Consider the following 12192-nt stretch of genomic DNA (forward strand, 5'->3'; position numbering starts at 1 on the left):
ATTTCAGAAAATCCAGTGTGGATTCAGCGTAGACCTTTACTTATCAGCAATCCTGAAATTCCTTGAAATTTTTGACCAACACTTACAATGTATGGGTCTGTGCATGACATTTTGATTTTTGTTCTATATGAAGTGCCGTGTGTATCCCTACTCATGTCTATAGATGTTACTAACTGTATGGCATGAACTTATGTTTTCACTTATAAAGGATTAATCAAGGGAAGATCATTTGAGGTCAGTGGTGCTACACCAGTATAAAGCCAGTGACAGGTGGAACAAAATAATTTCTTCAGAATTTTTTAATTGATGTCAAGAATCACACCTCTGCTTAAGGGACCGCAATACTGGAGCCTATGAGTTATGTGCTGGATATTTTATTCCTACTAGTAAGCGGTCACTTGATCAGATCCTACTTGAGTAGGTCACTTAGAGGAATGTGAGGTTATCAGTCTGGTTTCCTCTGATTTTTGCTATGAAAGGATTATGTTTTCTGTTTTATTAGTATTCTTTGATGCAGTTTATAGAGCTAAGCCTAAAAATACACATCCTTCAGCATTGTTTATTGCACGGCAGAGATTAATCTTGCTGCCATTTCGATCACTACTGTAGGTGGAGTGCTGCAGAAGGAGAGCAGTCCTCTCTTTGCAAATGTTATTGCCCAAGATAAGGGTGTAAAAAGCAGATTAGGAGATGACGTGTCCTTCCCTCCGTCTAAAAGTACAGGATCATGGGATGAACTTTGCCTGACTGGTTACGCAGAGAGCGTGCTCACATTTGTAGCTCTTATGGACAAGACTTTGTAAAACGAAAGTATAAAATGACTCTCGTGAGCTCCTTTCTCAGTCACTGCATATGTGGGGACCCTTTACCTGTGTCCGATTCTGAGGTAAGAACCTTATTTAACCTGTGATTTTGTTGCTCTGGCCTCAGAGGGGCTGGTTTAAGGAACAATTTTGCTGAAGCTATGTCAGTGCTCCAGCCAGAGAGTCCCTCTCTACTGAGTCGCTTTTACTATTAAAACTGGCCCTGAGCTAAAATCTGCAAAGAAGCTGAAGCATGCTTGAGTGACAGGTGTGATGCTGTAGGAATTAGAATTTATGCAAGTGCTCTATTTAGAATAAATTTCACGTTGTAAGTGAAATAATTGACTGTAGAGCAATGTATGACATTGATAATTTTTCATACCTTAATTGCAGTAATCAGGTTAAAATGCTGACTGTTTAATAACTGCCTACTAGCTAAGTTGCTTTCGTACAGTGAAATCTATCTTAAGCTGTCTTTCAAACAAAGAGCAAAATCTGCCTACTGTATCAGGTGGCCTCCTGAAAAATGCTCATCGGAGCCGTACTGGCCTGGTAGAAAACGGTAGGTGGAGAAAAAGGTGACAGAAGATAAGTCATCTCTCACAGGTGTTGTTGTAAAAGGCTGACTCTGGGCTCCATGTTTGCTTTGAAGTACCTGAAATGCCTTTATCTGCTCTAAAAGAGATGAATGAAGTGTAACCAGAGAGAGGCAAAATGACACCTCTCCTTTTGGAATACTTGTTAGCTTTGAACATCATCAGAAATGCACTTGAGTAGTCTGAAGATACCCTAATAAAGAATTAAGCTGATTTTTTTGTTGTTGTCGTTTAAAAGTGAGAATTAGTTCATCATTTGTATGAGAACTCGGGACAGAGTTCAGTTGCTCAGCAATGCTTTGGAGTTTGTCGTTCATCAGGCGTTCATGCAAGCTGCCACCGAGCCCAGAGATACCTATCTTTCTCTCTCTATTCCCTTTCTGTTCCTTGTAGAGGAGCCAGGAAAAGCCAAGCAAATACTGAGACTTTGGAAGTTTGAGGGAAAAGTGAATATAAACTTTCATGGGCAGTACTTTTTCTCATAATAAAACCTGCAGGAGTTTCGCTAGAAAAATTTACAGCAGTATTACTCCAAATGCATTGAAATCCTTCAAAATGTTCCTCTAACAAGTATTTCAGTTGAGTTTATTTTATTTCCAAACTTGCAGTACTAGTGCAGTGGTGATACCTGTAGGCATTAACCTCCGTGGGCCAGATGTGCTGTTAAACAGGAACGACATACTCGTTTTCCAAGCTTCCTCTCTAAAACCATAGTTTTTTCCTGTATTTGTGTTGTAATATTGTATTGCTGGTTCTACTCTGTATGACTGTAACCTCCCTGAGCGTATAGAAAACTAGCTTCTCCCTTCTAAACTGGATGAGCTCGCTCACCCAATTCGCACATGGCTGCACAATCTCTAGATCTGACCCAAGAGAGAGTGTGGGAGTGAGTGGTAGGAGAGAGTGCGACTGCTCATTTTGGTATCAGCTTACAGTTATGTGGGATTGGCAAGCAGTCAAACTGCAGACTTACTGTTTGTTTTCATCACTGAATTGAGCTAAAGCAGAGGAATATCATAGAATCATAGAATGGTTTGGGTTGGAAGGGACTTCTAAAGATCATCTAGTCCAAGCCTAATGCCATGGACAGGGACATCTCTCACTAGATCAGGTTACTCGAAGCCCCATCCAACCTGGCCTTCAACATTTGCAGGGATGGGACATCCACAGTTTCTCTAGGCAGCCTGTTCCAGTGTCTCACCACCTTCATTGTAAAGAATTTCTTCCTTAGATTCGACCTAAATCTACCCTCTCACAGTTTGAAACCATTGTCCTTTGTCCTGCCACTACAGGCCTTGGTAAAACGTCTAGAAACACAGCATGCTGGTTGAGTTTTTTTTACTGGTGTTACATGTAGCATCCTACTTGTGCACAGGAACGAGTCTTGTGAGTGCCAGAGCTGTCTTTCCAAGACATCATTCAGTGAATTCAGTGTTTATGATAGTGCCTGTCTGTACTGCTGAGGTAATAGGTGAGTATTTAGTGTTATTAGTCATGTTTTCCTAAGAGGTGTTGATGGTTGGGTGTTAACCTTACTCGGAACAAGCATCACAATGTCTTTCCTTTGCAAAGTTACTCTCTTCCTGAATTGTGAGTTGCATTTGTTGTATTTATAGTAACTTTTTTTTTAGCAATGTTAAGTTGATCTGCCATATGAAAAGCTCACAAATGATTGTCAGAAAATTCTGTGGCTTATTTGACTTGTTCACATTTAAAAAGGTTGTTTCTGATGACCACTGGAAGAAGTCCCCGTCCCAGGATGAAGAAAAGACAGACACACAAAAGGTCACACCCAGGAGATGGGGCTCTGGAAAAAGATCTCGGCCCAGACCTCTTTCAGACTATGGCCAAATGTCGATCAGAAGTTTCTCTATACCAGAAGATGCAGTTGCAGTGGAGTCTCAGAAGACAGACTGCACGAAGGAAGAACATCAGCCAGGACTGGCTTCCATTGGGTCTGTGATCCAAAGCAATACAGTAGGCTACCATAGAGGGCGAAAAAGAAGACCCATCTCTGTAATAGGTGGTGTCAATTTCTACGGAAGCGGTCCGGCAGAAGAGATAGAAGGTCTGCTGACACAAGTAAGATAAGAGATGTGCTCTCTGCAAACTGCAAAAGACCCTTTCACTTCCTTGTCTCTGTCTTCAGCCTAGAAAATAGAATGGATGCTTCCTTCTCTTCCTTCCCTTTTGTCAAGCTGATATTGTGTACTTACAATTCTGCTTTCCTGGTCACTAATTACTTTGTCTTGTTAAAAAGCAAAACAGCATGGAATAAAACTGATACTGTCTTTGGGATAATCTTTTTTCGTGTTGTAAATTAACCTCATTTCTTTCTTGGAACGTTTGCTATGTCTCATATTGATGTATAAGAGCTGATTTGTGTGTACTGCAGCTGTGTGTTTAGTCACCTTACAGGGTATAGGGCCTGAGGAACAGAGGAGTACAAACAATATGATAGTAACACATTATTTATTGATCATTTCAAATTCTCCGAAAGCCTGTTCAAAACCTGTGGCAGTAGCTGTGGTGTTCAAAATCTTGGTATTGGCATAGCAACGATACTTAAAACTATTAAGGAAGTAGCTTTAGAAACTTGGTAATAAATAAAGGAATTAATGAAATAAAGAATCTAAGAAAACTGTGAATATGAAAAAAACCCTACCCTTTTTATGTACTCCTAAATTAACCTAATGGCATGCAGGAAGCCTCTAAGAAAAGCGAGTGGTTGAATTAGTACTTGAGCAGTATCTGCATTCTTATTTGCCATCTCTATTGGCTTAGGTAAGAGACTGAGAAGTAAAAAACTTCTGAAAGATAAAAATAGCTCCTTTTTTCCTGGAGGTAGTCCTGAGCGGGTATGATGTGTAGAGGAACTTATGGTTCTGATGGTAGTGGTGGCCCTATCTTGTAGTTGGTTACAGAGCTTCAGGCTTACGGGCTTTTGTAACACTGCACTAATCAGGTGTTTTCCACTTTCCAGAAAAGCTGGAGGACTCCTACCTAAGACAATTGTCAAGCTGATAAAGCAACAGAAAAAAGAAATACTGTTTACATCCTCAAAAAATGTGATTCCAGTGGTTATTATGGAATTTGAATCTTCTTAATCTTTCTCATGCTACTCAATCTCGTGCTGGGAAGTTCAATGCAGTATCATTCATGGCTATGGTAGTCCCCCGACTGAAATCAAATACTGAAACAATGGCAGGATTTTCAGTCTACTGTGAAAAGCAATTTTGAACATGAACATTGTTAATTGTATATTGTACATTTTTTCTTTGTAATTCCCTAATGAAAAAATGGGAATTTTTTCAAGGTGTTGAAGCAAAACTCCAATTGAAGTCAATGAACCTTTTACCCAGGCAAAGGCCATAGTTTCGAACCCTATATAATTGGATTATTTTAAAATTAATTTTATCACTACTTAACTTGGAGGAAAAAAAAAAAGAGGAAAATTATTGTTACAAATTCTAGGCCATCTTAGTCTAGGTGGATTTCAAGGGAGAGTACGTATTGGCAACCCAAATAATCCTTGCTGTGCCATGAAAATGATTTAACACTCTCCAAGCCCTTCATTTACTGCTGAAAACAAATTGATCTCTCTTCGAACCTTGCTGGCATCAGTTTATTAACGAAGGGACATCCATTGATGCAGCTATTGGAGTTGACTCTTTCCATGCTCCGATGGTGCTGCGAGGGCTGGCTGGGGTTAAATGAGCACAGTGTTGGATCACTGTGGTGAAGACCAAAACTATGGAGCATTCCCAACAGGGACACATTTTTAACCCAAATGTGATGGCCTTCCCAGGCCTGCCACTGAGTAATGACACATCCTTGTCTGTCCAGGGACGGGATCTGGACTGAAGCTTTACAAGAAAATTTTAGTTGATTTTTGGCAGGCATATTAGAAAGTAAATTTGTAGCTGAAATGTAAAAAGGGACTAATGAAGCAGGAATACGTGTGCTAGAAGTATTTTATGTGGGGCTTTCAAAGACTGATCTTCAGCTTGCTGATTTTTTTTTTCTTAAAAGCTTTGAAAACCCACAGGAGTGTTTGAAAAGTGTGATGCTAATTCCTTCTTTGTTGTGTTTTGTTTTGGTCTAACAGCTTAGGTGTGAGAAAATGCTTTCAAATGATACTAAATCATTGGTTTCATAATAAAGTCAAGAAATGATAAAAAAAACCAACCTTGATCTTTCAGATCACTTGTTAGAAGGGCCTATGAACAGTAACAACTGAAAGATAGGAGAGGATGTAAAGATAAGTTTCTCTGAAGTTTATGTGCTGAGGTCTGGCTGTTTAGTGTTGAATGATTGTGCAAGGTCATTCAGGCTGGCTAACGTGGAGTTGTTCAAGGATGACATAAAATTAGGCTCAGTTTGCAAATAAAACAGGGGTAGGTTCTCTAGTCATAATTAAGCAAATAAATGATTTAACTGAAAAAAATGCCTTCTAGATAAAGTTACGAGTGAACTTAATATTGCCTCTTTTTAATGGGACTCCTGGGATCTTCAGAGCAGAGGATCATTTAGACATTTGGTTTTGTTTTGTAAATTATGTTTATTTTACTTAAAAGCAATACCTTTCTTTGAAGAAAGCAAGCATCCCAGGAAATGAACACAACTTCCAGCCATAGCGTTTCTGGTCATCCTTTCGCTTTGGGTTTCTCTTCAGACATGCGTTCACAACGCCAGCCGGCATTGCGCAGGCTGTCCTCAAAGCGGTTAGATCCCAGAGCATTCGGGCACGGAGTGTGGCAAGATGAAAATTATAGAGCATGTCTGATCATAACAGAAGGCTAAAGGAGTTTTTAATGTAACAGAGAACTGTAACGTAACAAAATATTTTCTGCCATGCTGGTGGATATGGTATGCAGTGTTGAACCAATGTCACTTCAAAGTAGGAGATTTTACTGGCCCTGTAATTAGCTGGACTGTCTGAAGAAAACCTTACTTCATACCTGAGTTTTGCTCAGTTGGACTTGCTGGTAGCTTTACTAATACTGGATTTTCCTGTTTTCTCCGTAGCCTGTAACACGGCCACCCGTTCCGGCGCACCAGGTCCCCCCTTACAAAGCCGTTTCAGCCAGGTTCCGGCCCCTCACCTTTTCACAAAGTACCCCCATTGGCCTGGACCGAGTTGGACGAAGGCGGCAGATGAGAACGTCTAACGGTAAGATGAGCAAGTCTTTTCAACTTTCTAGACCTCAACTTCATACCCCAGCTTGGTCAGGAAGTGGTTTGTAGTGTGGAACACAAAAGGGTGCATACCAACTCAGTGACAAAGTAGTACCCAGCGAAGTTGCTTTGTTTTGTGAGTTTTTTGTTAGTAGCTGCTGTGTTCGTGTCAAATTTGTTTTTCACATCTACTGTTTGACATTGTGATGGTTTCTTCTTCTGTACCACTTAGGCTCCTGTATTTTCCACTCTCTATTCACATACTTGCCTGAGGATAATAATAGAATATGAAAGAAGTAAGGTCTAATAAGCTTGATTTCATACCCGAACCATAGCCACACCACGCATGTATTTTTAATTTTCTGTTTGCCATGTATTCAGCTAAACTACCTCGATAGGTGAGCCTTAAATAATTAAGCAGCTTGTTTCAGAGATGTGTATGCAGTTGCAGTTGCTTACTCAGTGGTGAGCGTAGCCCACCAGGGTTCTGGTACATGGTGGACAGGTTCTTGGAAAAGATTGCCATTTTGGAAGCATTAGCCTTTATCAGACTTTCTGATGTGCCCTGTGTATTTTTGCTATAATCGTTTACTATTAGCATGCAATGCTATCTTGAGTTAATAGTCATGTCTAGTATTAGTGGAACATTTCTTGGCAGGTGGAACCAGAAGAACCTGTGTTAATACCACTTGTGTTCTTTCAGACCACCATAAGCATAATCTGAACAGCTATTCATGTTTCACTGGTGAGGGTCAGAAATAAAAGCAAAATTTACACTTCGTGTCTTTCACTCTTCATAGTGACCAAAACACTGCTGGGAACCTTCACTCTGCCTCTCTGTGGAGAGAATAAGTAAAGGTCTCTGGATCAGGGCTTGCTATGACTGAAGTACAAAACTTAACACATAGCATTTTCTATATTTCTTTATTAAAATTATATATATGTTTCCTAGTCAGCACTTGGCTTTCATAGTTCTAAGCTAAGTTTTAGCTGCAGTGATGTCCATATTCTACTCAAAAAATCCCTCAACTGCAAATTAGTTTTATATAAGAACATGTTAAAACTGCATTTCCCAGTCTTCAGTAAAGCATGACAGTTTTCTTCAGAAGGTGCTCTCCAAGGAACAGACTTGAGAATTTCTAACTATAGCAGCGAGATACATTATATATACTGTATTAGTATTTTCCTTTTAATTTATATTGTAGTAAAATGTTGAGAACTACTTAAAAACCTATGTCTGGAGTATGTCGTTGCTGTATGTGTCTCAGTATACTTTATGATCCAGGTTAGACATTGAGGTAAATTAGACATGCAATGCTGAGACCCTTGCTGAGATTACATGGTATCTCAGTCCCTGATTCCAGAAGGAACCTTCACAGAATAACAGGTTTGCCATGAGCTAGTTTTGAAAAAAAGAGACTCTTAAGTATCACAGAGTAGGAATTCTTTTACTATTTTTAGTTATCCTTTCGATTTCATGTTTTTTTGAAACCACGTGAAATAATATTAGTTTCCTAGACAACTGCCTGAGAGTAGTGTCTTTCCAGGTATGTAGCTTTGGAATAACTGGTCTCCTAAGCATAAGCATCAGGATGACAAATACACAAAGCAAGATTTCTGCCACTTTTCAAGATAATGAAGCCAAAGCAATATTGATAATGCTAGATGTGGCTTTTATGACTCATTGCAATAAACATAGAAGTTGTGCAGGAAAGGCTTCTGAAATCAAAGCCCTGAAGACAAGTGGGGAGTATCATGGACTTCGCAGTTTGAGAGCAGTTGCAAAGATCTATTAAGTAGCTGCAGCAGAAAATAATAAAGTGACTAGTGTCACACATTCTGATCTCTTTCGTTTTTCTCTTAAATTCACAAGGCGTTTCCTTGTCTTTGAACATGTGAGAGTTTTTTGTTTGCTTGTGTACAGTGAAATTTGATAGCACAAAAGCCCTTTATTACAGAAAGAAATTCTAAACCCAAGCACTGAAAACCAGTGGTATCTTATTTTAGTTACTTGCTAAAGCCTAATACATTGCATATCTACTTTTATAACAATGGGAGATAGAATTGGAGATGTAAATTTTTTAGAAAAACAACTGTTACAAGACAGTATATACTGTAGGAGACAGAATAACAACTAGCCCACTCATAAGGGAAACTTCCCTTGAGACTTCTATTGCTACTCTTGTGCTTGAAGGGTTACAAGTTTTAAATTATATTAAGGAGCTTACCTATTTATCATAGTAGAGAAATTTTTATAAGTATCTTAAAAAATAACCCATCTTTTTTGCATACTGTGGTGTGGGACTTGAATTTGGCTAAATTAATTGGTGAACTCCTTTAGATAGGCTCAGCTCTGAGTAGGTGGAGTGAGATTCAGCTCAAGTTTAAGTCACCTAAATTTAGCCTAAATGTAGGTAACTCTTCATAAGAGTTAAACATCAGAACACCCATTACAGGCAGTGGAGGACTAGAGCTTGATTCAGTTACCCACCCCAGGGTCCAGTGCTGTGTGGGGTACCTGAGCATCTGTCTGCCTGCAGCTGGCAGATATGCCAGAGGACCTATGGGAGACTTATTTCTTTCTTCAGTGGCAGCTGGAGGGCAGCAGGATATCCAAAATACTTGAAAAGGCTCTAAGAATCTACATTTAAACAACTGATCCGAGACCCTAGCCATTGCAGTCGATGAAGGTTAAGAGTAGGAACTGCCCTTGGATGAGGTGGATTGCTCTCTCAGTTGTTTTAATTGTGACCAATACCTGCTGATTTAGATGGTTCGTTCAAATGTGGATTTGAGCATTTAGATTAATAAATTTAAATGTCTTTAGTTCAAGTAGTATCCTAGATGTTTGCCTACCATGTTAAACTACTGTCAAGCTTTTCCCAATTCATCAAGGTTGGGTAACCAAGTAGGTTTCAGCCTGTGTGGAGTACAGCTCAGGAATGGAGGTGCAAACAAACTGGCTGTTTGGGAGAGGAGATTTTCTCCATCCCTATCACCAATCAACTGAAAAACTCCACCCCAAATAGGTTATTGGCTATGGAAGTGGACAAACAAAAGTTATTAATCACTCCTTGAGACAAAACAATTCCCTGCTTGCTACCATCTCCTTGCTACTCTGTTCTTGCTCCACCACCCTAAGAGAGCAAGAATCTAAGTAGGACAATATGCAGGAAATGCAAATTCCAGGGTTACTACACTGAGTACTGTATTTGTGATTACCAGGAGGTGGGTGGAATATATCTGATGTTGCGAGCCGCACCATGGCAGTTGCCATATTCTGCAACCAAGGTGTCTGAGAAGCTCAGGGAAGCAGAAGGATGCATGGACAAGACCTGAAAGGGGCATTATGAAACCTACTACTGCAGGCTAAGCAGTCCCAATGTTGCTGGGGACAGAATAGCCTCTGGACTGGAGGATGATGGCTATGTGATCCTTTCAAGGATAGGACTCGACTGATGGGAAAAGATAAAAACTATGCTGTTTGCTAGTCGCATGGATAGCCAGACTTGATGATAGAACCAGGACCTAGCTGTGTGTTGGGAGTAGCTGGTGCATCAGGTGGAGCACCTAGGCAGTCCGAGGGACTTGGAAGGGGAACTGGTAGCCGTGGGGCAGGTGGGTGCCAGGGAGAGGGTGATGGACAGGAGGCAAGCGTTGGAGGCAGAATTCAAGCTGTCAGGTAGAAGCTAAAAAAACAGGAGCCCAATGGTAAAATTGTCTGAAGTGCTGCCAGTATCATGCTCTGTGTTACACAGAGAGGTTTTTTTACCTTCAGGCACGTTCATGCAGAAAGTTGTATTGAAAAGAGGGAGATTTAGATTATTTATGAACCAAGGAACATTTGAAATAAAAAGATCCTTTGTTTTATAAACCAAAACAAAAGCAGGTTGCTGACATGCAAATCGAGAGATTATGAAGTAGTTTGTCAAAGAATTAGAGGAAAGCTGGCAAGGTGAAATAACACACAGCATGGGACAGCACATCCTTTACAGACGATGTCAATGATCGCAGCATCCTCAGATGAAGGATGGGGCAGAAACTGGCAAAACTTGAGCAAGAAATAGAAACAGTTGGACAAATGTTGTTTAAAGAGGATTTAGTAAAACAGACAACTCTGCCAGTAATAGTGAAAGTTTAAAAAGTAAAATGGAGAAATAAACTATTTTTAAAGAAGCTAGGTGGCATATGTGAGAAACTTGGTTGAAAGAAGATAACCAGTGGAGTATAACCAGCATAGCACCATTGCACAAGCTGTATAGGAACAGCAGAAAAGATTGTGTGAGTGAAAAAGGGTCTGTAATGTATTAAAGAAAAACTAAAAGCCAAATCAGATAAAGAAATTGGCTGTATAAAGTGGCACAGGATCGATGGACTGGAATGCCATGCCTAAACAGGAAAAAGTATAGTGCCAGGGTTAAATTATCAACTCCCAGAGGTCACCAGGATGGTGACAGTAAATGTGACAAACCAAGAAAACCAGAGAAGTTTCAAGGGCAGCAAGCACGGTCAAAAAAAGAGAGTTAAATTGCTGTCATGTGCGTTAAGCGTTGTAAAGGGGGCACAGTGCTATGTTTTTAAGTGTACTATTAATAACTTCTCAGTGCAGCTAATCAGGAGATCTACAGGAGAGGAAACAAATCTTAAATCATTCCTGAGGTGTGTGCAGGATCACACGTAACAGCTACTCCGTGAGGGTGGGATGTGTCTCGTCTGACTTTACAGACTTCTAAGCTGAGCTAGGTGACCATGACTGGAAGAAACAGATAATTTAGGGTGCTGTTCATTGACAAAATACAGACAGTGAATCTTGCCCTCTGTGTCCATAATGCACTCTGAGCATTATGCAGGGGTGAAGAGAGTCAAAAAATCTAATATAGTATGTATTTTAATTTAAAAGAGGGAAAGTAAAGAAAAGAGAGAAGAGTAACTAAATGAATAGTAACAAATTGCCAGACTCTGGACTTCTAAAGATATTTAAGAATGAAATTGCTGAGCTACTGTCTCAGCATGGAATTTGTTCCTCAAAATTGCCTCAGTACAAGGAAGAAGACAGGGATGAGATAACCATTTATAAAGAAGTGTCAGGAAGGATCCAGTGAGCAATAGACCAGGAAACTTGATGTAATAGGACATAGAATACATAAAGAATGTATTTAAGTCTTAGAAACTATAACAGAGAGTAACATCAACAGGCTGGTGGACTTTTATGATGAAGAAGAGTCTGTGTGCCCTATGTAGAGGAAAGTTGTGCCCCAGAAATGGATTAGGTTTTCTGAAAAATATCACTGAGAATAAGACTGAGTATAATTTACTTGGATCTCCAAAAGGCCTTTGACAAGGTCTCTTAGAAGTGTCTCTTAATAGAAGCCTGGGATAAGAGGGAAGATCCTCCCGTGCTTTAACAAGTGAGTAAGCACTGAGAAATGGAGAGAGGAAAGTGGTCGGTTTTCTTAAGGAGAGAGATCACAGCTGGGGTCAAATGTTCAGTGTCTTCACAAATAACGTGGGGAGGTGCAGAATGCCATTAGAATTCTTGCTTCTGTGCTAAATTATTGATGGTAGTGAAAGCACAAGCTGCTTGAACGGAGTTGCAGGAGGGTTTCCCAATACTG

The 12192-nt window shown here is 40.0% G+C and overlaps 1 protein-coding gene across 4 annotated transcripts in view; it reads left to right on the forward strand.

The window, feature by feature from the left end:
• Positions 1–12192, forward strand: part of SPATA13 (spermatogenesis associated 13) — a 155518-nt gene that overhangs the window by 123380 nt on the left and 19946 nt on the right. For 3 of the 4 annotated variants that reach the window (XM_086613255.1, XM_086613264.1, XM_009982826.2), the window contains 2 exons: positions 3119–3481; positions 6428–6572. In XM_086613255.1, the coding sequence (XP_086469381.1) occupies positions 3119–3481; positions 6428–6572 (508 nt within the window). Of the gene's footprint in view, positions 1–3118; positions 3482–6427; positions 6573–12192 lie in introns of those variants that run through there. The other variant, XM_086613291.1, reaches the window with a different exon arrangement.

Source organism: Tauraco erythrolophus, chromosome 1 (assembly GCF_009769465.1).
Source record: "Tauraco erythrolophus isolate bTauEry1 chromosome 1, bTauEry1.pri, whole genome shotgun sequence".
Lineage (NCBI taxonomy): Eukaryota > Metazoa > Chordata > Aves > Musophagiformes > Musophagidae > Tauraco > Tauraco erythrolophus.